The 27793-nt window shown below is 40.2% G+C and overlaps 1 protein-coding gene across 1 annotated transcript; it reads right to left on the bottom strand.

Annotated features, from left to right (window-relative positions):
• Nucleotides 1-3335: 3335 nt before the first annotated feature.
• On the bottom strand, nucleotides 3336-27244 carry PTGES3 (prostaglandin E synthase 3). The gene is made up of 8 exons (XM_058742340.1): nucleotides 26913-27244; nucleotides 9366-9479; nucleotides 9150-9219; nucleotides 8552-8650; nucleotides 7905-7994; nucleotides 5681-5743; nucleotides 4803-4827; nucleotides 3336-4493 (listed from the first exon to the last, which is right to left on the bottom strand). Coding segments are annotated over exons 1-8 (483 nt in total). The 5' UTR covers nucleotides 26915-27244; the 3' UTR covers nucleotides 3336-4473.
• Nucleotides 27245-27793: the final 549 nt, after the last annotated feature.

Below are 27793 nucleotides of genomic sequence, written 5' to 3'. Positions count from 1 at the left end.
TCTCTCTCTGCCCCTCCCCCGTTCATGCTCTGTCTCTCTCTGTCCCAAAAATAAATAAAAAATGTTGAAAAAATAAATAAATAAAATAAAATTCAGATTCTGGGGGCACCTGGATCGCTCAGTTGGTTAAGCGCCAGATTTTGGCTCAGGTCATGATCTCACAGTTCTTAAGTTTGAGCCCCATGTTAGGCTCTGTGCTGACAGCTTGCAGCCTGGAGCCTGCTTCAGATTCTGTACCTTCCTCTCTCTGTCCTCCCCTGCTCACACTCTCTTTAAAATATTCTAAAACTGAACAAACAAAAAACAGTGGTTGTCAAATTTTGGCACATATCACCTAGATGACTTAAAAAAGATCACTGGGGGCGCTTGGGTGGCTCAGTCAGTTAAGTGCCCGACTTCAGCTCAGGTCATGATCTCACGGTTTGTGAGTTTGAGCCCCGCATCGGGCCCTGTGCTGACAGCTCAGAGCCTGGAGCCTGATTCAGATTGTGTCCCCCTCTCTGCCCCTCCCCCACTCACACTCTGTCTCTGAAAAATGAATGTTAAAAAAATTTTTTTTTAATAAAAAAGATCACTGGCCTCTATCCTGTTTGACTCAGTAGACCTGTTTAGGGGCCCAGAATTTGTTTATATTTCTAACAAGTTCTTAGGGAGACTCCTGCTAAGTCCAGCGATCACACCTCAAGAATCACTGACCTCAAGTATCAGTTAAAGTGCAAATTCCTGGCCCCCACATGGACCTACATGCCTATCTAGCATTGGGACCTAGGAATCCACATTATCACAAAGCCCCATGATTTTGGTATGTTGAGAACCACTGGGTTTGAGACGACCACGGAGAAATAGAAGGATCCAACTCTATAGAGTTGTGAGGCTTATTACTTGTGAGAACAAAGAACAGCGGTTAAGGGACAAAGCTGTTACACTTGTAGCGGAGGCAGCTTTATAGTACTCGCTCTCCTGAACTTTGGTCATTACTACATATAGCCATGGAAATAGGTTGCTAGACGGACAATGGAAGTGAAGGTCACTGGATTAAAGCTGAAATATTTGGGCTACACTTATGGATAGGTTCTTCACATTAACAAATTATTCAGACAGGACAATAAAACTTATAAGCAAGTGACATGATTTTCCACTTTAGAAGACTGCTAGGAGAGCTTGGGTGGCTCAGTTGGTAGAATATTCAGCTTTCGCTGAGATTATGATCTCATACACAGTTCACGGGTGCAAGCCCCCTGTCGGGCTCTGTGCAATAGCTCGAAGCCGAGAGCCTGGAAGCTGGTTCAGATTGTTCCCCCTTCTCTGCCTCTCCCATTATCTGTACGATCAAACCCTGCATTGCGCTTCAAGCTGAGTGCTTGTGCTCTCTAAAAATATTTAAAAGGCGGGTGAGGGGTGGGGGGTGGTCACCTGGGTGGCTCAGGTCATGATCTCACGGTTCTTGGGTTCGAGCCCCGCATCAGACTCTGTGTTGACAGCTTGGAGCCTGGAGCCTGCTTTCAGATTCTGTCTCCCTCTCTCTCTTCCTCCCCCACTCACACCGTCTCAAAAATATATATTTTTTTTAATTAAAAGAAAAAAATCCCCATCAAACAGAAGAAACTAAAACTAGCCCAAACTAAATTGGTAGATAAAACCTTCATGCAATTATAACAACTAATTGCCTTCCTTCCCTTCCTTGAAGGGAACTTCACAGTATAAAGGTGAGGTGGCTCAGTCAGTTAAGCATCCGGCTTTGGCTCAGGTCATGATCTCATGGTTCACAAATTGGAGCCCCGCATCAGGCTCTGTGCTGACAGCTGAGAGCCTGGAGCCTGCTTCAGATTCTGGATTCTCCGTCTCCCTCTCTACCCCTCCCCTGCTTGTGCTCTCTCAAAAATCAATGGATTACTTTTTTTTTTTTTTGAAAGTTGAATATAAGCACCTTTATCACATGTCAAAATGGACAAAAACTATGGGAACAGATGCCAAACTTAAAAACTCACTCAAGTGATCCTCTCCCCAATAATTTTCTTTAAAGCAATACTAACTACAATTCAGATGAGATAATAATATTTCTCAAGTTTTGACCTATTGATTCACCTTTCGGCCAGAAATACTGGAGTTAGAGGGATCAGATGCCATCCGTAAGGCTTGGTACCTGACTGAGCAAAAGGGTTTAATGAAACACTTGAATAGGTTCAAGTGTTTGAACACAAAATAAATTTAATTAAATTTAGAAAATCTTACGAGACAGGACACAGTCAGAAACCCATCAAGCTATACTTTATTTCTATAGCTCAATGGCTAGCAATAAAACCACCAGAACCCTTAATGACTCTTTAACTTCTAGAACCGATACACAAAATGTTTTCCAAGAGAACTACACTAAAAATAGGGTTTAACTTCAAAAAAATTTCCCCCTGAAGCTAAAAACTACACTCTACTTATCAATCACACTAATACCTTTGGCATACTCCAGACAAATGCGACCAAGTTTAAAACAATAATTTAAAAGGACTAGAGGGGGGCGCCTGGGTGGCGCAGTCGGTTAAGCGTCCGACTTCAGCCAGGTCACGATCTCGCGGTCCGTGAGTTCGAGCCCCGCGTCGGGCTCTGGGCTGATGGCTCGGAGCCTGGAGCCTGTTTCCGATTCTGTGTCTCCCTCTCTCTCTGCCCCTCCCCCGTTCATGCTCTGTCTCTCTCTGTCCCAAAAATAAATAAAAAACGTTGAAAAAAAAAATTAAAAAAAAAAAAAAAATAAAATAAAAGGACTAGAGGTACCTACCTGGCTTAGTCCGTTAAGCATCTGACTCAATTTCAGGGTTGCAAGTTCAAGCCCCATGTTGGGCTCCACACTGGGCATAGAGCCTACTTAAAGATAATAAAAACTGCATTCCCTTAACAGGCCCAGAACCCATGTTATACTTCTATAATATAAGAAAATAGAGTTGAATTTCAAGTGTTATGCCCAGGCCTCCTGGAAAGTAGATGATTTTTCTAGCTGTACCATTTCAAGAAAATGGTTGTGAATATCACTCTGAAGTCATATACTCAACAGGGGAAAGAAAAAATGTTTTCCCTTCTAAACCACCATAATGTCCCATGCAAACCTATTATGGCACACTTCCCATTTATCAAGATTTTGTTGTTTGTGCTCTTGTCTAGCCTGCGACTCCCTGAGCACAGCAAGTACCTGAAGGATTGTCTTTGTACCCCCAGCACTTAAAACTTCCTGTAACACAGGTCCTTAATATAAGACATAAAGTACTGATATAGGAAGCATTTCTATGCTATGACAAATACACAGAAGTTAGAGGGAATAAAAACTGCCAAATGCAGAAGCTCAAAGATTTACAGGAGGACAACACATTTAGTTTTATTTCAATCAAATCACAACACTTTCTTTTCCAACTGCTGCAAAGTGCATCTACAATTTGCTATTACAGATCCACTTTTAAAAGGTTTCCTGTGACATTACAGCAAGCCTCTTTTTTTTTTCCAAACAGAGGAATATTCCCAATTCTTCCTCAAATAAAAACTCCATTCCAGTAAATGGTAATACATGAAATTACAGTAAACCAGACACTTAAAAGGACAGCCAAAAAGTCTTCCAACAGTTTATTAGAAAGAATGTAGGTAGACATTAAAAAAAAAAAAAAATCCCCACTGTCATGAACATAAATTGAGGTTTTCAGCCTGGGACAAGCTGAATCAAAAAAAGAAATAAAAAATCCAATAGTGTATTAACATTTTTTTCACTCATTTGCCATACTGACAGTGCAAATACAATTTGGTCTAAATGTACAGACTCTCAAGCAACAATGTACAGCCTTTCTTCGTCCTCCATGCTAAGAGATGTAAAAGTTTAAGGGTCAAACAATACCAAATGTAGGCTTCAAAACCATCTAAGTTAGGGCATTCACTAGTTTTAGCTAAGATACATCTGGAACACTGACAAGTGATCACTTACAATAATGTGAAGTAAATTTTTTGAAAAATAAAACTTTAGTGGAATAATCCTGGAGGATATACCAGAAGAACAACAAGTTACCAGTTTAAGGTATCAACCAATTTGTTTCATCAGCCACTTTTGAGTCCATGTTCTAAAATCTAAAATTTAGTTCTTTCTTCTAAGCCAAGAGTTTCCTATCATGTCAGTATCTATGTTATGAAGTAAAGGAGACTGAGGTGAAATGTTTTTATTTATCACAACTGCTGTATCAATTGTCTAGGACCTCAACAGCATCATGGAAGTCTGGGAAAAGTTCATGCATAAGGTTATTGCCTTAGCTGACTTAAAACTGCCCCATACAATGGTACATATCAACCCTTAGTGAAGCCTTAAAAAAACAAACAGGTTGAAAAATGGGTTAAAGGAGGCAAATACAGCATCTGCCTTTAGAGCTATCAACTCAGGAATTCTCTCAATTATGAAATCTTGCAGAGAAGTTATTTTTCTTTCTCAAAATCCGGTGATGACAACATTCCTTACTCCAGATCTGGCATTTCTGAAAGATTTTAAAAAGATTAGTATGAAGTACAAGCGAACAATCAACTTCAAAGTCTTATTAAAAAAAAAAAAAAAAAAAGCAGTCAACAACAGAGTTAATACTTTCCTAGGGAATTGTCTTTTTATTATTTTTTGCCTTTTCTAAATGTAAATCTCAAAGCATTCAAATTTCTGCTTTGGCTATTATAGGCCATGAAAAAATAATTTTTCTCTCAAGAATTATAAAGAAGTTAACGTCTCCATTTTCAGAGTTTTGTCTTTGATGTGAAATACCACTGTAAAACATACTTTTTACAAAGATACTTACTTTCATCATCACTGTCTTGTGAATCCTGCAGAAGAAGAATTTTGAAAGTTACCAAGTTGATGAAACATTCCTCTGCTAACTGAACAGTTTGCCTTAAAAAGCTGAAGCACTGTACTTTTACTAAAGTAGCAAAAATATGTGGTTATATCAAGCTTATGAATTTAATCACTGGACTTAAGAATAGATTCACTGAAGATGAACAGATATACAGCTGAGGATCTATCTTCCTGTAAGATGTGTGCCTTTTGGTGGGAATTGGTGCTCACCCTTTAAATCCCTTCCTGTTGGGTAGACTGAATTTTAGTATAAAATGGATTTCACTTCTCTCTTAGCATTCAGTGTAACAGGGAAACAGCTCACTGCGAAGACCACTGGACTGATAGAAGACAAAGAACTCCAACCCTAGCTGCTGAATTGTCTAAACATTTTTCAAACTATACTCAACAACTTTCTTGAAGATGTTAGCAGGATGCCAGAGCGGAATGTTGAGAAGAGTGATCCAGTTTATCCTTCTTATAGATTCACAATGTCCATCTATTTACTCTAGTTTCTGACCAGTTCTGCTGCAAAACCTGTTTAACTCTGTCAAAATAATCCCTAAATTAATTCTTAATTGAATAAGGTATACGATGCAATGATTCTCTTGAAATCTGGTCCCTTAAGAATGGCCCATGGGACACCAGTTTCCTGGTAGGTACCTATCCTTCAAAAATTAGCACATTTTAAAAATCTGCTTTTTCCTGTATTTCTGAGGGGGGGGGGGGGAACCAACCCAACAAGAAGTGGCAAAAAAGCAATCCTAAATCTATATAAAACAACCTATAAATACATTGTTTCTTACTATTTAAGTAAACAGAGAAAAGAATTTATAGACTTACATCATCTGCTCCATCTACTTCTGGTAAATCTACATCCTCATCACCACCCATGTTGTTCATCATCTATTTGAAGTGTAAAAATTAGTTTTAAAAATGATGTTAAATTAAGCCCTAATTATTAGGTTGCAAGCTCCAGAATAAACCTTAAGTCTGTCATAGATTTCCACCAATAAAAAAAGCAAAACAAATGTTAAGTACCTTCCTTTCCAGAAAAAGTAAATTATAAAATCCTGACAACTTGTAGGGAAGTTAAGACTAAGTTCTCACTGAAGAAAAGTGAAATTATTAAAACTTATCCAGCAAGTTATTTATGTATGATATAGAAATTAAACACCGAAATCCTAAATAGTGCTTACCTCTGGTGCCTAAGGAAAAGAATGGGATTCATTTGTAGTTCTAAAGCTTTGTATCTTAAGCTAAGTGGCATGTGTATTATGGTATTCTCACTACAGTTTTAAATATTGTGAAGAACCAATAAATGATTTAAAATAAAGTCCTTCAGGATGATTAGGTTGTATAAAAGACCTGAACACTGAACCAAAGACTAAACAGCAATAAAAGTTAAAAACAGAAAAGAAATATGATTCTTGAAATAAAAGACACATATTATTATGGAGAAAATACACTTGCATATGTAAGTACTCTTGTAGACATACAAAACATTGGGACTAATAACAACATACTTACATGAAGTACTAATTTCCTATTTAGTTGTTTCTGATCATAAAGTAAGCAATGTATTATTTAAAAAAGTACATATAACCCAAAACTAAACTATTAACAGATGGGGAGGGACTTATCTTCCCAAGCTACAACTTTTCTATAAATCTCCTAAAATTAAAAAATTCAATAACCATATACAACTTTATACACAAAATTTAAAACTTCTAAAATCTACGCTTACCTGCACTTTACAGTTAAAAGGGGCCTTTGAAAGATCCCTAATCACCAAATTGCTCAGTGTAAAAGTTCTGGGCAATCTAGTCTTAAATAATATGAGTAACTGTTAAAGAGTCTCCCTACGTCTGATAGCACTGTTGAACACTTTGGTTAAGTTTCTTTGAGCAAGAAAAATGCTCAAAATGTGCCAAATACAATATTAGGTGAAGATACAATGGCAATAGAAATAGGATGAACTAAATACATTCAAGAGCTATTCAGGAGGTTAAAAAAAAAAAAAAACAAAAAAAGATGTCCGCTAATGTTATACTGGATACAAGCAGTAAAAGAATAGTGTTAAGCTGTGACATGCAAAGCTGGGCGAAATGGCGGCACCAATTACTACAGGTAAGAAATGGGAGGGGCGCCTGGGTGGCTCAGTCGGTTAAGCCTCCGACTTCGGCTCAGGTCATGATCTCACAGTTCGTGAGTTCGAGCCCCGCGTCGGGCTCTGTGCTGACAGCTCAGAGCCTGGAGCCTGTTTCAGATTCTGTGTCTCCCTCTCTCTCTCTGACCCTCCCCCGTTCATGCTCTGTCTCTCTCTGTCTCAAAAGTAAATAAATGTTAAAAAAAAAAAAAAAATTAAAAAAAAAAAAAAAAAAGAAAAAGAAATGGGAATAGCACAGCTGAAAAGAATTGCCCCATCTTCTTTTTCCTCTTTAATTTGAAATCAAGGTGCCAGAACCATGTAAGATGTTAAGTAGTTGCAAACATGACACTAGATATTTACTCCTATTTTAGCTCTTAGTTTTCAAAGAAACATAACAAAATCTAGTCAATTAAAACCTGACTTCACAAGGTTTATTCTATCCAAAGGGAAATCAATGATTTTGCCCCTTTAGCCTTTGGCAATATGTATTTAAATTCTTTCCTTGATTTTGCTAACTAAAACATCTTTACACACCACTTATCATGCACATCTCACTACCATTTTTTGTGTTTAAAGGTTTATATTCATATTACATGGCTCCAAAATGCAAACCAATCCACGCTCCTAAAAAAATCAGTTTAGAATAGAAACTAGCTATATTGCATGAATTGTATAGTTTATTTTTTGTCTTTATACATCAACTTTAGAACTTACCACTAATTTTTAAAAAAAATTATACGATGTTAAGCTTCAGGATTAAATGACCATTTTTAAGATCTTACTTGGTTTTGCTGAATGACCTTGAAAGTAAAATAATGCAGGTCTTAAAATACCACTAGGTGCTTTAAAACCAAATTAAATTCACACAGAAATGTACAGAGAGGGAGGTGGAAAATGCCATTTACAAGAACTTACCTCAGAGAAACGATCAAAATTAGACATGTCTTCATCTGAATCATCCTCCCAGTCTTTCCAATTATTGAAGTCCACACTAAGCCAGTTAAGCTACAGATCAATACAAACATCACCCTATGATTAGCTTAACTTACACTTATTGGTATGTACCTTAAGACTTCATTGCTTGAACTGTGGGTTCGTATTAGTGAGGCATGGAATTAACACACATACAAAGAAGAACAGACTAGCAAAATCAAAAGTCAAATGCAGTACTAGCAAAGATAGTTTCACGAAGCTTCTTTCACAATTGTTAAACAATCCTAACCGCTAGAAACAAAAACAAAACTCATTGGTAGGAACTATTCTCAGGCACAATGGACTTTTTTTTGTAGCACCAAGTATGCTCCTCTGTGATATGTAACTTTTAGATTCTAGGCAAAATCTGCCTCTTGAATTCAGCAAAAGTTCTGCATCTAGTGACTGATCTTCTTCTGACCATACTTGGTTTTAAGTTAAAACTAAAAAAAAACAAGGAAAAAAACCTATAAGAACACAAGACTTTAATAACACTTAACTATGAAATAAAAACATAATATTCCTCATGGAAAACAAATGTGTCTTTTATTACTTAAAAATGTTAAACTCCCCCAAGAAAAGAAACATACCTTTGCCCTTTCTTTTGTTAACCTTGGCCATGACTGGCCAGATTCGCCTTTTCGTAAACAACATAAAATTGACCTGTCCGTTCTTTTATGCTTGGAATCCTAAAAACAAAAACAAAAGCACTATCACACCACTTATCTCTCCAGTATCATACAGAATAGAAAAGTAGCTTGTCATTCCTCAACTCTAATTTTTTTCCTCTACATTTTCTCTAAAGGCAAAGAAACATCCCCTAGCTTACTAAACATTTCATTAGCTATCCAAATTGCAAAAAAATTTTCCCTCCCTGCACACGGTGAATAAAATAAAGCCTTAAAAAAAAAAATCAAAAAAATTTTTTGACTAAATATGGTACATTCACAGAATAGTTTAAAAATTCTAAAAGGCTAGACTAAGACAAGCCTAAAGAACAGTGACAGCAAGAACAAAAGGGGGCTGCAGAAAAGTAATTCAAAGGGGAAATATTGCGAAAATATAAATCTCTAGATAGCCTCTGAACTGTTAAGAAAAACAATTACTGGTTACTGCTAAAAAGAGTACTTGATGTTATGTCCATTTCTTCATGATTTAAACTGGAATTAAAGCCTTAAGACTACTTACATTTGGATCAATACAGTGAAAAAGATCAATTTCATTTAAATGTTTAAAATTATCGCTTCCTCCAAGACAACTGTGTAAAAAAAAAAAGAAAAGAAATGAACCTCTTCAAAGAGATAAAGATTAGTAATAACTTCAGTGAAAACAAAACAAGCAAGCCAAAGTTACTTGGTTGTCTGAAATAAGCTTCCTACCCAATGATGTAAAATGGTAATTTACCTGAATGTAAGTTTGGATTTTTCAAAATTTACATTAACATCTTTACTGTCTTCAACACAAAATTCAATGAAGACGTAGTCCCTTCGATCGTACCATTTTGCAGAAGCAGGCTGCCTACAAAGAGATAAAATTAGACAAAGTTAAGCTGGAATTCATTAACTGAGTATTTACATAACCTCCAAAATTTTGGTATATAAGGTAACATTTCTCTTTCCCATTAGAAGACGGATTATTTGGAAACAGCTTATTATAATTTCAAACAGAAACTACATCCTTAGGGGCAAGTGAGTGGCTCAGTAGGTTAAACATCTGACTTCAGTTCAGGTCATGATCTCACGGTACCTAAGTTGGAGTCCCACATCAGGCTCTGCACTGACAGTGTGGAGCTGCCTGGAGATTCTTTCTCCCTCTCTGCCCCTCTCCCACTTTCACAGGGGATCATGCTCTTTCTCAAAATAAATAAATAAACTTAAAAAACACCTACATCTTTTAACAAGTGCATTCCAAGTTAAAACACAACTATAATTTCACAATATGAAGGAATTAAAAAATGAATCAATGCTCAATAGGGCTAACCATTAGGTAGCCCTGTCAAAATTTATGTGCTACTCCTTTAGAGCCTGGCTACTCAATGTCAATGTCACAGAATTAAAAAAATCAGACAGAACTGGGGCGCCTGGGTGGCTCAGTCGGTTAAGCGGCTGACTTCAGCTCAGGTCATGATCTCGCGGTCCGTGAGTTCGAGCCCCGCGTCGGGCTCTGTGCTGACAGCTCAGAGCCTGGAGCCTGTTTCAGATTCTGTGTCTCCCTCTCTCTCTGCCCCTCCCCCGTTCACGCTCTGTCTCTCTCTGTCTCAAAAATAAACGTTAAAAATCAGACAGAACTGATCCACCGTCAATTGAAATATTGAAATATGTATTCAACATTTTTACTTACAATGTTACAATGCCAGGAGCTTGCATGGCAGTGGCTGGGTGGGTAAAACTGATAGTGTTTGTCTCCAGAAAGTTCTCATCTGTAGCTTATTTCTGACTATACCAAACAACCATTTTTTTGAGGAACAAATTTTCTTAACCAACTTTTATGATTCTAAATAATGATACTTAAGAATTAAGCTTCTTTACAGCCTCATCTTCTACTCTATCTACAAATGTATTGGATATATACTATACTAGAAGAAGCCTGGAGTATTTGCTTCCTCATTATTCTTCTGCTGTCTCCTGCAGTGTACCTGGTCCTCTTCATGGTGTCAGCTGCTTAGAACTCTATCCATCCATTAAAATTATGTTTTAGAATAGGCTTAAAAAACTGCTAGAAGCAAATGCAGTCAAATATAGTTGATTAATAGGAGATAAAGACTGTATGTGGTAAATACTTTTCTTTCAAATTGTTCTTCGTATGGGGCACTTGGGTGGCTCAGTCGGTTAGGCGTCCCAACTTAGTTTTGGTTCAGGTCATGATCTCACAGTTCATGAATTTCAGCCCCATGTCAGCGTACTGTGCTGACAGTACGGAGCCCACTTGGAATTCTCTCTCTCTCTCCCCCCAGCCCCCCCTTCCCCACTCGTGTTCGCGGTCTCAAAATAAATAAAACTTAAAAAAAAAAAAATAAAGTTGTTCTTTGTAATCTTTAGACAAATATATTTATATGTGTAAAAATTCCTAGAATTCGCACACAGACCCCAACTACATTTGCCTCTACAGAATGAACCAGAAAGACAATGAGGGCAAGGAAGCAGAACCACATAATTCTCAATGGTTTCACTTATTTTCTTAAAGCAAGCATGTTCTGCTTTTTTTTTTTAAAATTTTTTTTTTTCAACGTTTTTTATTTATTTTTGGGACAGAGAGAGACATAGCATGAACGGGGGAGGGGCAGAGAGAGAGGGAGACACAGAATCGGAAACAGGCTCCAGGCTCTGAGCCATCAGCCCAGAGCCTGACGCGGGGCTCGAACTCACGGACCGCGAGATCGTGACCTGGTTGAAGTCGGACGCTTAACCGACTGCGCCACCCAGGCGCCCCAAGCATGTTCTGCTTTGATAATCTAAAAACTGAAGTATTTGGCTATACCAGAATTCTTTGTATTTTTTTGAACTGTTCTATAAACCTAAGATACAAGTTAAAAATTAATCATCGTTATGTTCAGACACTACTCATAAATCAACTCAAATGAAAGGAACTGTTTTGTTTCCAAATGCTGAAATTCCCAACCCTAAGGAGTAGCAGTTTGAAGTCCCTCCAATAAATAAAAAGTTGCAACCAACTGCTCACCAACATTTTTACACAACTGTTAAATCTGACTAGTCACATTCCGCTTTGGGATGTTGATATCAGATCTGAAGTGGGTTATAGTCATTACGGATGGAAGTTTTCAAAGTCCAAAAATACCAGCAAATCAGCAAGAGTAAAGCTATTTCTTTAGGCATCTATCAACAGATTAAAAACAAAAACCAGATTTTTACATGCCTTAGAAGAAAAGTCTAACCAAACTTCTGTTGGACTAAGGAATCACAACTTCTAGTATTATGTTAATATGGCTAACAAATTGAGAGTTTTATGAATAGGTGACAATAGACCACACATTAGCAGCTCATTTTCTTTCCAAAACAGTGGTCTGTGATTAACATTTAAAAAAAAATACGTATTTGAGTGTGAGCAGGAGAGGGGCAGAGAGAGAGAGGGACAGAGTTCTGAAACAGTCTCTGCAAGGACAGCAGAGAGCCCTATGTGGGGCTCGAACTCATGAACCATGAAATCATGACATGAGCTGAAGTCAGACACTCAACCAACTGAGCCACCCAGGTGCCCCAACATGCTGTCTTTAACTGACAATATTTGCTAACTTAATAGATAAAATTTTAAATGACTAGGGTTCACAGATTTTATTAAATAATCTCTACATCCAACATGGGACTCAAATTTACAACCAGAGATCAAGAGTTGCAGGCACACTCTACCAGTTGAGCCAGCCAAGCATCCCTAAGTTCAGATTTTCAAACTGAAGTGACCATACAGTATGTTTAAAAAGCGCTAATGGGGGCGCCTGGGTGGCGCAGTCGGTTAAGCGTTCGACTTCAGCCAGGTCACGATCTCACAGTCTGTGAGTTCGAGCCCCGTGTCAGGCTCTGGGCTGATGGCTCGGAGCCTGGAGCCTGTTTCCGATTCTGTGTCTCCCTCTCTCTCTGCCCCTCCCCCATTCATGCTCTGTCTCTCTCTGTCCCCCCCCCCCAAAAAAAAAAAAAAAAAAAAAAAAAAAAAAAAAAAACGTTGAAAAAAATAAAAAGCACTAATGAAAATCATCCAGAGCAATGAACACCACAGTGCCAAAATACTATTTCCAACTAAAGGAAACAGATTTCCTATACAGAAATGACTGACCTCAGGCATAAGATGGGATGAGGTTGGGACATCTTGGGCAAACGAAGCTATTAAAAACTATGAGGTCAGTTATGGGGCACCTGGGTGGTTCAGTTAGCGGAGCATCCAATTCTTGATTTTGGCTCAGGTCATGACCTCATAGTTCATGGGATTGAGCCCTGAATTGGGCTCCACGCTGACAGCACGGAGCGTGTTTAGGTTTCTCTCTCTGCCCCTCCCCAACTCGCTTGTGGGCTCTTGGGGGGTGGGGGAGAGCAAAACAAAACTATGAGGTCAGAACCAGAGGCAATAGTAAGGGTCTCCCTGCATTGGCCAATGAGAATTCTAGGTTACCAGAAGATGCTACAGATCCAATTCTCTACAAATTGGCTGTTAACAGAAAAAGAATTAGGCATTTTTCCTTCTTTCTCTTTATGAAACTTTATTCATGGTAACTGGATAGATAGATCAATTCATAGAAGGAAACTTCTTTATAGAATTTCAGCTTTGGAATGGAATACAATTGTGGGGGGGGGGGCATGTGTCACCATTTTGCAACCTTTAAACTGACTTGGCAATGATCAATGGATGAAACCATTAAAATGATTAGATTAGGGGCACTTGGTGGCTCAGATGGTTGAGCGTCTGACTTCAGTTCAGGTCATGATCTCACGTTGAGTTCAAGCCCCACGTCACGTCAGGCTCTGTGCTGACAGCTCAGAGCCTGGAGCCTGCTTTAGATTCTGGGTCTCCCTCTCTCTGCCCCTCCCCCACACATGCTCTGTCTCAAAAAGTAAAAACATTAAAAAAATTTTTTAAAGATTAGATTAATAGTTAATAAAGAATTTACAATTAATAGTTAATAAAGAATAAAGAATTCAGCATCACTAAAAGTGGGACAACCAGACCTACAACCTCCTAATCTGATGCAACATGATATACTCCATAGAAAACTTAATTCCAGTCTATAAGAAGAGAAAAAAAAATTTTTTTTAATTTTTTTTTTTAAACGTTTATTTATTTTTGAGACAGAGAGACAGAGCATGAACGGGGGAGGGGCAGAGAGAGAGGGAGATACAGAATCGGAAGCAGGCTCCAGGCTCTGAGCCATCAGCCCAGAGCCCGACGCGGGGCTCGAACCCACGGACCGCGAGATCGTGACCTGAGCTGAAGTTGGACGCTCAACCGACTGAGCCACCCAGGCGCCCCCAAAAAAATTTTTTTTAATGATACAATGAGGAAGGGAGAAATCCAGAATACTGTTAAATCAATGCTATAAAGAAGAGAAGGGACTGCTCTAGATTAAAAGAAACCGAAGAGTTATCAAACACGTAGAGGGACACCTGAGTAGTTTTTCAGTCAGTTAAGCATGATTCTTGATTTCAGCTCAGGTCATGCATGATCTCACAGTTCATGAGATAGAGCCCCAAATCGGGCTCTGCGCTGACAGCGAGGGGCTTACTTGGGATTCTCTCTCTGCCCCTCCCCAAGCTGCACTCACTCTCTCAAAAATAAACTAACATTAAACAAAACATATCCAATTTATGCACCTGGTCTGCAACCCACCCCCCCACCCGACCTAAACATAAAAAGAAGATTACTGAAACTGCGACCACCTAAATACAGACAGGGCATTAGATATTAGAGAATATGAAAATCATTGTTAGTTTTTTTAGGCATGAAAGGCATTGTTTTTACCGGGGGGTGGGGGGGGTGGGGGGGGAGAGTCCATTCAAGATGAAAACTTAAGTATATGGGGTTTGCTTTAAAAGACTTCAGGAGGGAGGTCTGCATGGCTCAGTCGATGAAGTGTCATGATCTCAGGTAATGATCTCACGCTGTCATGGGATCCGTGTCTGGCTCCATACTGGCAGTGCGGAGGCTGCTTGGGATTCTCAGTCTCCTCCTCTTTTTGCCCCTCCCCTGCTCACACTGTCTCTCGTGCTGTCTCAAAAATAAACTTGAAAAGAAGAAAAAAAAAAAAGACTCCAGGAAAAGGAAAAGAGGATAAATAAAGCAATGTGGCAAAGGCCTACTAAGCACTTAATCTGGATGACAGGTAGATGGGGATTATATTCAATATGCTTTTTTTTTTTTTTTTTAACGTTTATTTATTTTTGAGACAGAGAGAGACAGAGCATGAACGGGGGGAGGGTCAGAGAGAGGGAGACACAGAATCTGAAACAGGCTCCAGGCTCTGAACTGTCAGCACAGAGCCTGACGCGGGGCTCAAACTCACGGACCACGAGATCATGACCTGAGCCAAAGTCGGCCGCCTAACCGACTGAGCCACCCAGGCGCCCCATGCTTTTTTTTTTTTTTTTTAAAGGTTTATTCATTTTTTCAGACAGAGAGACAAAACATGATTGGGGGAGAGGCAGACAGAAGGAGACACAGAATCTGAAGCAGACTCCAGGCTATGAGCTGTCAGCACAGAGTCCAATGTGGGGCTCGAACTCACGAAACATGAGATCATGACCTGAGCCAAAGTCAGACACTTAACCAACCGAGTCACCCAGGCACCCCTCTTCATTATACCTTCCCTATGACCCAGCAGTAGCACTGCTAGGAATTTACCCAAGGGATACAGGAGTACTGATGCATAGGGGCACTTGTACCCCAATGTTTATAGCAGCACTCTCAACAATAGCCAAATTATGGAAAGAGCCTAAATGTCCATCAACTGATGAATGGATAAAGAAATTGTGGTTTACATACACAATGGAATACTATGTGGCAATGAGAAAGAATGAAATATGGCCTTTTGTAGCAACATGGATGGAACTGGAAGTGAAATAAGTCATACAGAGAAAGACAGATACCATATGTTTTCACTCATATGTGGATCCTGAGAAACTTAACAGAAGTCCATGGGGGAGTGGAAGAAAAAAAAAAAAAGAGGTTAGAGAGGGAGAGAGAGCCAAAGCCTAAGAGACTCTTAAAAAACTGAGAACTGAGGGTTGATGGGGGGGTGGGAGGGAGGGGAGGGTGGGTGATGGGTATTGAGGAGGGCACCTTTTGGGATGAGCACTGGGTGTTGTATGGAAATCAATGACAATAAATTTCATATAAAAAAAGTTATTAAATGATTCTAGCAGGGACTAGTTTCTTTTTAAGTGTAACCAAATCTAACTTTGAAATTGTGTTACACTTAGTTAACAGGAGGATTCTTTTCCCAAAACATTTTACAAATAGTATTTCAATAAACTCTAGACAAGCACACTAATGGTGACATGGTTATTACAATGGCTGTATAAAAAACCAAGTAGTACACTACTCTTTAATTTGTTCATATTGAGGACACTGGAACCAGAGATCTTTTTCTTTTCCTCAAATTCACATTAAGACTTCAGAATGTGAGTAATATGTTTGGAAAGAGAATCTTTAAAATGAAATCTTAAGGTGGGCCATAAATTTTTTTTTTTTTTTTTTTTTTTTAAGGTGGGCCATAAATTTAACATGACTGGTGTCCTTACAAAAGATTAGGACACAGAAGAAAGAGCTTGTGAAGACGCAGGAGAAGAGGCCCAGTCATCCCATTTCTGGTACTTTGTTATGCAAGCTAATACAATCATTTTCCAAATAACAAAATTAAATGATCATTTAAACCAGGGGTTGGCACAGAAGCCAAAAATGGTTTTTATATTTTTAAAGAGTTATAAAAACAAGCATGTAGGACAGAGATATTTGTGGTCTGCAAAGCTTAGCATTTACTAGGTAATGCTGATTTCAACTATCAAAAATACAAGAGGGGACCCTACACATAACCAAAAACCAGTAAAAAACACATATTCACTCAACTGGAAGAGAGCTTGATTTTGAAATCCTGCTTGTCTTCTGTGAAACTCACATCCCTTTTTTTCTAGTAACCAAAAGAGGAGCAGGTTTAGCTTGAACACTAGCTCATAAACTAATTATATTGGATTTATCTCTAGCCTTATACTAACATTGACAAAACTTGTAACCACTGTCCAAGTCTGTCAGTTCACCTTAATAGTAAATACCTATGGATGTAAAAACTTTTTTCACTTCTGCATATGCTATGTAAATAATCCCCTACTTAAAACAAAACAAAACCAACCCCCTCCCCAACATATGGGACATTCCTCAAGGTTCCAGTTTCAGCCCCACATCTGGCTCTCTGCTGTCAGTGCAGAACCCACTTGGAATCCTCTTCCTCTCTCTGCCCCTACCCCACTTGCACTCTCTCAAAAATAAACATTAAAAAAAAAAAATTGGTTAAAACATACAGACAAATGTACTGGAGAAAATAGCAATAACGACAATTTTTTTAAAAAAGTTCTACTTCTGTAAAAGTATTTAAGGAACTGAAAAATGTGATACAAAGATGCTAATTAACAATAACCTTTATGATAAAATAGGCAAATATATATTATTTTTTTGGAGAAAACGCGCAAGGGCGTGTGCACAGGGGAGAGACACAAAGAGAAGGGGACAGAGGATCTGAAGTTGGCTCTGTGCTAAAAGCAGAGAGTCCAATGTGGGGCTCAAACTTAGGAACTATGAGATCATGACTGGAGCCAAAGTTGTACCCTTTAACCAACTGAGCCACCCAGGAGCCCCAATAGGCAAAAATATTTTTAATCTGTTTTATCTTTAATTAATGGTCTCATTAAGAAATCAATCAAACAGGGGCGCCTGGGTGGCGCAGTCGGTTAAGCGTCCAACTTCAGCCAGGTCACGATCTCGCGGTCCGTGAGTTCGAGCCCCGCGTCAGGCTCTGGGCTGATGGCTCTGAGCCTGGAGCCTGTTTCTGATTCTGTGTCTCCCTCTCTCTCTGCCCCTCCCCCGTTCATGCTCTGTCTCTCTCTGTCCCAAAAATAAATAAAAAAACAAAACAAAAAAAACAAAACAAAAAAAAAACGTTGAAGAAATCAATCAAACAGTGGGTGCCTGTCAGCCCAGAGCCTGCTTCGGATTCTCTCCCTGCCCCTCAGAATAAATAAACTTATTTTAAAAAACTGTTGGGGAGGAGGTAGGACAGAATCAGTTAAAGGGGAACCTAATGGCAATTACCCACAATTAAGAAAGATAGTGTATCCAAAACATAACCAATAAACGATTCCCAAAATAAATATTCCCAAAATAAAGGACTCAGAAGTCAAATGTACTTGGAGAATATATACTGATTTAGTAGTACTTCTTTTCCAGGTTTCCCAAAATACAGCAAAGCCTCAATTAACAGAATATAAAATCAGATAGTTGATTTATAAGTAGCTCTCATCAGCTTTATCTTTCAACTACTGACCACTAATCTACTTTCTAATCTATAGCAGATACAGTTGAATTTGGTTCAAATGTGACAGAGCAGAATACAGGACTACTAGTAAAAGACCCCTTTTATGCTCAACTCTCACCATCAAGCACCTCATGTAGGGGTGCTACATGAAGAGTTTGATGGTGAAGGCTGGGTCTGAGAGAAAGAGGCTGCTTGGGATTCTCTCTCCTCTGCCCCTCCTCCACTTGTGCAGGAGATGAGCTGCTTCCTTGAAACTTAAAAAAATGGCCTCATGTAGACAAGTCTAACAGCTAAAATACATTTAGAGTTTGAATGTTATTCAATAAATAAATATGTATTAAGCATGGGGCTAGGAATTGTTCTGGAGACAGAGCAATGAACAAAATAGACAAAGCTTACAATTCAAGTTAGATGAAATTTAGTCCAAAAATCTCCTAAGAAATATGGGGGTAAAGGGATCGGATCCATTACTAGTGGCCGTTATTAATGTGTAAACAGGCAATATATCATAAGACAAGGTTCTCAAAAACAAGCAAACAAAAAAAGATAACATTTTCTGGTTATCAGCACAGCTGAGCTTTACAAAACAACACAGGAGTAGGGACCCTCTAAGCAGTTGAAAATCCAAGGACTTATGACCCCTAAAACTTAGCTACTGTTGATCAGACCCTCACGAGTAACACATACTTTGCATGTTATATATATTATACACTGTATTCTTACAAAGAAGCTAGAGAAAAAACAATGTTAAGAAAAATCACAAGATCTCTCTCTGCTCCTCCCCTGCTTGCTCTGTCTCTCAAAAATAATAAACATTAGGGGCACCTGGGTGGCTCAGTCAAGTGTCCAACTTCGACTCAGGTCATGATCTCACAGTCGGGGATTTGACCCCTGTCAGGCTCTGTGCTGACAGCTCAGAGCCTGAAGCTTGCTTCAGATTCTCTGTCTCCCTCTCTTTCTGCCCCTCCCCCACTCATGCTCTTGTCTCTCTCTCTCTCTCTCTCAACATTAAAAAAAATAATAAACATTAAAAAAACTTTTTTTTTTTCAACGTTTTTTTATTTATTTCTGGGACAGAGAGAGACAGAGCATGAACAGGGGAGGGGCAGAGAGAGAGGGAGACACAGAGTCGGAAACAGGCTCCAGGCTCCGAGCCATCAGCCCAGAGCCTGACGCGGGGCTCGAACTCACGGACCGCGAGATCGTGACCTGGCTGAAGTCGGACGCTTAACCGACTGCGCCACCCAGGCGCCCCAAAAAAACTTTTTTAAAAAAACGGGGCGCCTGGGTGGCTCAGTTGGTTAAGTGGCCAACTTCAGCTCAGGTCATGATCTCATGGACTGTGAGTTCAAGCCCCACGTTGGGCTCTGTACTGACAGCTCAGAGCCTGGAGCCTGCTTCAGATTCTGTGTCTCCCTCTCTCTCTCTGCCCCTGCCCTGCTCACACTCTGTCTCTCTCAAAAATAAACATTTATATATGTGTATGTGTGTGTGTGTGCGTGTATATATATATACACGCACACACACACACATATGTGTGTCTGTGTATATATGTGTGTGTGTGTGTGTGTGTATATTAAAAAATCTATATTTATGGGGTATCTGGGTGGCTCAATGGGTTAAGTGTCTGACTCTTGATTTCAGCTCAGGTCATGATCTCACAGTTCATGGGATTGAGCCCTGCACTGTCAGCATAGAGCCTGCTTAGGATTCTCTCTCTGCCCCTCCCTTGCATGTGCTCTCTCAAAATAAATAAACTTAAAAAAAAAAAAATACATTTACAGTACTGTACTTATTGTAAAAAAAAAAATCTACCTAAGTGGACCCACAGAATTCAAACCAGTGTTATTCAAGGATCAACTGTACTTAACTAATTATTGACAGTTTCCTTACAAGTTTATTCTTTTTTTCCCCTTATAAATTTGTTAATGGAGCATGATTATTTGTCTGAATTAAAAGATCACTTTGAATTCTAAGATAAAACAACAGAAATCAAATAACTAGCTTTTTACTAGAGCTTAATAATCAAGTAAATATCTTCTAGGTTTAGGAATAAACATATTTCTATTAAATAGGAAGTTTCTTAAAGACTAGATTCACTCATTTTTTTAATACATCTCTAAGTATCTTTAAATATCAAGATTACAGATGAAAACATTAAAATCAAGAAAAAAAGTCAGCAATAAAAAGATGTTATAAAATTCAGAATTACTGATTTTCTAAAACTAAGTTTTCAACTTAGCTTAAACTAGTCTATCATTTGCAAAAGGGAATCAAGACAGTGGTAAATCTTTTTCACTTTGTAGTAAGTGAGGAATGATATGGAAACATGAAATTCTGTTATATAAAGGGAAAAAAGTAGTTCCAGGTTCATAGACTGAGCAGTTTTTCCTCCCTCAAAAGCCCTGTCTACAAACGTCTAAAACCAGCCTCTTACACACATATTCTTTCCTTAAAGAAACCCCAAGATCTGCTTCTCATACTTTCAGATCAACTGTACATCAGTTGTACCACCACGTAAAACTTTCCGGAAAGGTGATCTGAATACACATGCTACTCCTGTGGCTTCCAAATTATGTGCCAAGGTGCATCAGGGCACCATGAGAAACTTAAGAGGGCTGCTGAAAGAGATTTTAAGTTTGAGAAAAATTTAGTGATACTCAATCTCATTCAAGACACCAAGTGGTTCAGTTTCAAGGTAGACTACACTACATCCCTCTCCATTAACCTTCATCTTTGCACAGTTGTATTTCTGGTGGTTGCTATAATTTAATAAAGGGGGGGGGGCTACAAAAAAAAAGCAGTGGGAAACAGAAATTGAAATGGAAGTATCCAATCTGACTTCAAGGTATAAGTTACGCAGTGCCGGGGCACCTGAGTGGCTCAATCAGTTGAGCATCTGACTTCAGCTCAAGGCATAATCTCAAGGTCTGGAAGTTCGAGCCCCACATCAGGCTCGCTGCTGTCAATGCCTGAAGCCTGCTTTGAATCCCCTGTCCCTCTCTCCTTCTGCCCCTGCCCCGATGGCTCATGCTCTGTCTCAAAAATAGACATTGAGGGGGGAAAAAGGTACACATGCCCAAAACACATACATATTCCATTACTAAATGGTGATTATTAAAGAAGCTACTTATTTCAACTTTCGTGGATTAGTTTTTGAAAGACTACTAACTACGCTGTTAGGCAAATTACTTAAGTTGTTTGGACCTAGCTACCTAATAAACAGAACTGTTATTCCTTTTGGCCAACACCATAAACACACACACACACCCTACTAAGACAAAAAAGGGGTAAACCAAGAACACTTGTGAAACCTCTATACTAGTTCCTTTATTTGGTAATTCCTACTCTAAAAAAAAAGTGAGGGGTGGCTCAGTGGGTTCAGTCCAACTATTGACATTGGCTCAGGTCATGATGTCACAGTTCTTGAGTTTGAACCCCATGTTGTGCTCTGTGCTAACAGTGTGGAGCCCGCTGGGCATTCTCTCTCTCAAAATAAAAAATAAACTTGGGGTACCTGGGTGGCTCAGTCAGTTAAATGACTTCGGCTCAGGTCATGATCTCATGGTTGAGTTCGAGCCCCACGTGGGCTCTGTGCTGACAGCTCAGAGCCTGGAGCCTGCTTCAGATTCATTCTCTCTCTCTCTCTCTCTCGCTCTCTCTGGAGCCTGCTTCAGATTCTGTGTCTCCCTCTCTCCCCCCCTCTCTCTCTCTCTGCCCCTCCCAGGCTCATGCTCTGTCTCCCTCTCTCTCAAAAAATGAACATTAAAAAAATTTTTTAAACAAAAATAAATATATAACTTAAAAAATTTAAAACAAAAAAATGAAAGAAAGCTGTTCTTAAAGACAGGATTTCCCCCGATAAACTTAGTGCCTTTCTTCCATCCAACTCCAACCTTCGTACATTCCTACTTCTGTGCACACATCACTTTAAACATCCTCAAAGCAAACACAACAATTTTTCTTCATACAAATAAAATTCAAACAAGGTCAATGTCTCACTGCCTCCGTCACAAATTTCAGAGCCTTGGGGCTCCACAACCATATGTCAAGAAGTGACACAGGTTTAACAAACAATTTAGACGATATTAGCAAAACTACAGAGATATAGTTATTTCTTTGGAAATTAAAAGTTTCACCTGGAAAATTATTCTCCCTTTTTGTAAAGTGGAAAAAATAAGGCTTCTGTCAGAAATCCTGAGTTCCAATCCTATTTGGGACAGTTCCTCATACTAATTAGCACTGTGTGAATTAGTATTTGAAAAACTAGATCCTGGAACTTAATACATATTAAAAATTTTAAGAACACCTGTCTGTGACTTAGATCCTTTCAGTACACAAAGATAATTAAAATGCTGAGTTAGAAAGGGCCCAAAGAAAACACTTTATAGCAATAAAGTATGACAACATGTGAAGATTAACTACTGCACAGAAAATCCCTAATAGCACATTTTGACTTTGGACTACAATATGAAGGAGTTCATACTACTGCTCAAGGTAATATTTAAAGTAATTGGGGGCGCCTGGGTGGCTCAGTCGGTTAAGCTTCCGACTTCAGCTCAGGTCATGATCTCACAGTCCGTGAGTTCGAGCCCCACGTCAGGCTCTGGGCTGATGGCTCAGAGCCTGGAGCCTGTTTCAGATTCTGTGTCTCCCTCTCTCTGCCCCTCCCCCGTTCATGCTCTGTCTGTCTCTGTCTCAAAAATAAATAAACGTTAAAAAAATATTTAAAAAAAAATAATAAAATAAAATAAAGTAATTGGTGGGGCGCCTGGATGGCTCAGTCGGTTAAGCGTCCGACTTGGGCTCAGGTCATGATCTCGCAGTCCGTGAGTTCGATCCCCGCGTCGGGCTCTGTGCTGACCGCTCAGAGCCTGGAGCCTGATTCCGATTCTGTGTCTCCCTCTCTCTCTGACCCTCCCCCGTTCATGCTCAGTCTGTCTCAAAAATAAATAAACGTTAAAAAAAAAAAAAAAATTAAAGTAATTGGCATTTTCCTGAAAAACCAGAAGTTCAAAGGTGTCCTGGTGAAGCAGAGAAGTCAGCCTCAATTTAAAATCTATCAGTGCTGGGGCGCCTGGGTGGCGCAGTCGGTTAAGCGTCCGACTTCAGCCAGGTCACGATCTCGCGGTCCGGGAGTTCGAGCCCCGCGTCAGGCTCTGGGCTGACGGCTCGGAGCCTGGAGCCTGCTTCCGATTCTGTGTCTCCCTCTCTCTCTGACCCTCCCCCGTTCATGCTCTGTCTCTCTCTGTCCCAAAAATAAATAAAAAACGTTGAAAAAAAAAAAAATTTAAAATCTATCGGTGCCAATCTACAGAGTAAATAATACAAAGTTTACTACAACACACATTGCATTTCTGTAATAAAATACACTAGGTGCAACAATCTTCAATTTAAGAACTCTGATTAAGTATTGTAAAAATTTAAGGGCTAGAGACTAATTCTGAATAGTTCATATCACAAAAGTATTTTTTCCTGAAAAGTGACAATCACTACCACCTAAGACCTCAAAATGATAATAGCTTCAAGATTTTAAAACAGAAAATACAATTAAACATGGGAATCTTAATTAACAGTACATACTGGTCTGCACTGATTTATCCCTTCCAGTTTCTACTGCTTTCTAGTTAAAGTCTAACTAAGCACAGAAAAAAAAAAAAAAAAAAAAAAGAAAATCCAGTTGCTAGGTTACAGTGGTTAAGAAATCAACACTGAACAAAAACCATCATCAGTTACTCTTCCTTAACTACAGAAATTAACCATACAGCATATACTCACTATTACCATTTATGTTGGAGGCTAAAGAAAAACTAATGATTTTGTTTTTAGGACTGAATTCTATAAAGTTGAATGATGGCAAAGTATTCAAGATTTCAACCAATGTTAGAGACAGTCACAATATGTTTCTGGACAATTTATTAATTCAAGTATAAGACCACTGAAAGAATGACTTCAAATAGCTCAAAACTGAATAAAACAGGGACTCCTGGCTGGCTCTGTTGGAGGAGCATGGGACTCTTTGATATCCGAGTCCTGAGTTCGAGCCCCACGTTGGGTGTAGAGATTACTAAAAAGAAGAACAAAAAACTTAAATAAAAACAAAAACCTTTCCTTTAAAAAAACATTTTACTTTCTATCTATGGTTACTGAGTTCAAATTAGAATTAGAACTACAGGGGCGCCTGGGTGGCTCAGTCGGTTGAGCGTCCGACTTCAGCTCAGGTCACGATCTCGCGGTCCATGAGATCGAGCCCCGCGTCGGGCTCTGGGCCGATGGCTCGGAGCCTGGAGCCTGCTTCCGATTCTGTGTCTCCCTCTCTCTCTGCCCCTCCCCCGTTCATGCTCTGTCTCTCTCTGTCTCAAAAATAAATAAATGTTAAAAAAAAAAAAAGAATTAGAACTACAATAGCTTAAAAAAAAAAAGCAGTAACAATTAACTAGCACACCTCCCTTCTCCCCCACCCTAATTTGAAGGAGAGAGGTCTTAAAATCTCAGCCTTCTCGAAAATCAGGTTGAGTTTTTATGTAAACTATTAGACTAAACCTTAAAAACCTGATCGAAAAAAATGTACCTAGACAATCACTACTAAAGAGTATTCAAATGAGAAAAAAAAAAAAAGACCTTAAAACTCTTAAAATATCCAGACGTAAAAGTCTCTCTCCACATCTAAAATAATGTTTATATCATGTTCAGAACATGCGAATGAATGACTCTTGATCTCAGGGTGTTGAGTTCAAGCCCCAAGCTGGGGGGTAGAAATTACTTCAACAAATACATAAACTTAAAAAAAAATTTTTTAAATGTTTATATCAAACATCAACAAATGGATCCTTATCAATAAGCCAGGTTCTTCCCAGGACTGGAAGACCCACTGAAGGGTTTTTCTAACTCAAATAACAGATTCATAATACTCCTCTTGAAACAGTAAGTTTGTTGAATACAATTATTTCAACAAGATCTCCTAAATTTGCAAGATGGCATTTATTTTAAAAAGGAGATTTATGGGGCGCCTGGGTGGCTCAGTCGGTTAAGCGTCTGACTTCGGCTCAGGTCACGATCTCGCGGTCCGCGGGTTCGTGCCCCGCGTCGGGCTCGTGCCCCGCGTCGGGCTCTGGGCTGATGGCTCAGAGCCTGGAGCCTGCTTCCGATTCTGTGTTTCCCTCTCTCTCTGCCCCTCCCCCGTTCATGCTGTGTCTCTGTCTGAAAAATAAATAAAAACGTTAAAAAAAATAAAATAAAATAAAAATAAAAAGGAGATTTATGTGGTCTCTTCAAAACTACTCAGGTTGAAAGCATTCTTGTAACTTAGACTGCTTTTTGGAATACTGACTGTTACACTTTCCATCTGAGGTTTGAATTTATTTACTTAACGTCTCTATTTAACTATTTCATGTGACCTCCCAAAAGTATATTTCAAATAATTTTAAACATATTTCTTAGTGAAAAGGTATTTTGTTTGGCTACATTAGTCTATTAACAGTTGGCAGCTTACCTAAGCATTTATTTCCTCAGTGAGTTTCAAAATATAAAAGGCACCTTAAGACTAACAATCCTGCTACATTTTTTGGAATAAAGCTTTTCCAAAGAAAAGTGAAAGCTACTTTACATAAAGATATTATATTGAATACCAATGGGGAGGGGCAACCCTTCCAAAATTCTAGATGTCCCCTTTACACAATAATACTGTGTTCCAGAGGCTTGCTCTCCATCATTAACCAACAGCAGCGTATCCTTTAACCCAATAGAATCATCATCAGTATCATTAAGTAACCCTTTGAAAGTGCGTTACTTTTCACAGGAATTAAACTTGTTACCTTTCAATCACTCTCTGTACGTATCTTTCAGGGAGCAGTTAGTACCAAAAAAAAAAAAGAAAAAAAATCCTATAAAACCGATAGTTCTCACATCTGGAAAGACAGAGTTTTTCCTGAAAAGAATGTAAGCCCTGAAAGTGGGAGTGCCAAAAATTTTATTAGGTTTAAAAAAAAAAAAAATCACTAAGGTTTTTCTTTACCATCATCAAACTAAAATTCTTAAAAAAAAAAAATCCTTGTCACCTCAACGTAAATAAATGTAAGCTCTTAAAGGCAACAAAAAGGCAACTAACTACATACCTATTTCAACCTTAATTAAAATAGGATAATGCAACCTCGCCTCAAGTTTAATGCAGAACACTGAAAACGTCCACAAGTATCTTTCCACTCGACACGTGCGGAACGACCTGCTCAATGCTAACTCCTCCCGCCATGGACAAGGGTGAGTTTTGGCAAGCTTACCCCCTTTCAAGGGATTGGAGTTAGGAGGCCTGGAAACGTCCATACCCAAGAAATCACGACCCCGGAAAGGAAAATAAGTTGTGGGGACGGTGTGACCTCCCCGCAGTTGCCTAGCAGTACTGTCGCTCACGGCGGAAGGCCGCGTGGTGCTCTGCGGGGAACACCGCCAGCCTTCTGGTAGCACCCACCACAGGTGCACTTGGCCCAGGGCCTGGTCCCAACATCACCGAGGGGCAGAACCAGACTGCCCCAAAAGCGAAGTGGCTATCCAAGAGGCCCCGCGCCTTGAGAAAGCCCGCACGGCAGAAAACTCACAGAAGAGTAAGGCCTAAGGCTAAGTTACGGAGTTAGAGTAACCGGGACTGGCAAAGGAGGAAAAGTGGGATTTCCGGCGCGGGGAAAGCGAGGAACCGTTCCGAGGTGGGGAAAGCGGACATCTGGAGGAAAAATGTCCTCCACCCGCCAACGGTAACCGGAACAAGGATACTGGACCTCCCACCACAAGAAAGAACGACTGCCGCCACAGAAGGGAGAAAGCCGAGGGGGTCGAAAGCGGGGGATTGGGGGGGGGGGGGGCGCTTCCCGGCAGCCCCCTGCGCGGCCTCGGCCTCCCTCCGGGGCGACCTTCCTTCGGCGGGGTGTCGCACTCACATCGTGAACGGGGCAGGGGGGACGGGCGAACGGGTGGGCGGGCCTCTCCGGCGGCAGCTGCTGGGCAATCGACTCTACTCCGGTGGCGACTCCGGCGTTTTCTTCCCGGTCGCGGCCTCTTCTCGCTTCCCTCAGGCGACGGTGGCGGCGGGCTCGACCTGGGTCCCCAGAATGCACCGCGCGGAGAGAGCGGCTCCTCCGATCGGGGAGAAGAGGAAAGTGTAGGAAAAGGGGCGCGAGGACGGAAAATGAACGTGCGTGCGTGCGAGCGAGGGGTGGTGAGGCCGGGCGGCGGCTGGTGACGCAGCAAAATGCCCGGGCCCTGCCGCCGCGCGTGCGCACTCTTTGTTTTCGGGCTCCTGCGCGGTTTTCTAGAGATATCTACGGAAAGGGCGGGGCCTCCCAGCTCCTTCGCGATCCTTCCTAGCTCTGGCCCCGCCCTGCGTCTGCTCCCTTCGGTCCGGCGGGTTCCCGCCTCTCCTCCCGCGCTCCCCCCTCGCGTTAGAAAACCGTTGGCCGCCCTAACCGCCTGGCCACGCGCGTTGGGCGATCTCCGGGAGAAACGGCTGTGTTGACAGCAGGAGGAAGGCCGAAGCGGAGGGAGGCCAAGTCGGGAGACTTGAAAAGTGAAACAGATTGGTTACTTTTGAGGGAGTAAGCCAGTCCACTGAGGAAACATTCTCTCGCAAAAAAGATATGAAAAGCCTGTGCTCGTGATATTTGCGGGAAAAGGCTAACTTCAGAATCGAGAGCTGGGTGCACCTGGCCATTTTTCTCTGCTTCCCCAGGGGTTGGAGACTCTTATCCAGGGGCAGCGGAAATCTGAGGTCTTGGTTGAGGAGAAACGTTTGTCATTTGGGGAGGGCATTTGCCCTTGTTTT

This window comes from Neofelis nebulosa, chromosome 8 (assembly GCF_028018385.1).
Source record: "Neofelis nebulosa isolate mNeoNeb1 chromosome 8, mNeoNeb1.pri, whole genome shotgun sequence".
NCBI lineage: Eukaryota > Metazoa > Chordata > Mammalia > Carnivora > Felidae > Neofelis > Neofelis nebulosa.
This window is presented reverse-complemented; position numbering and strand designations above follow the sequence as displayed.

What these genes read in the sequence shown, in the direction of transcription:
- PTGES3 (XM_058742340.1), bottom strand. An exon ending in AAATCCAAACTTACATTCAG is followed by an intron (nt 9,220 to 9,365) that starts GTAAATTACCAT and finishes TTTTTTACACAG; the next exon opens with TTGTCTTGGAGGAAGCGATA. An exon ending in TAACAAAAGAAAGGGCAAAG is followed by an intron (nt 7,995 to 8,551) that starts GTATGTTTCTTT and finishes ATTGATCTGTAG; the next exon opens with CTTAACTGGCTTAGTGTGGA.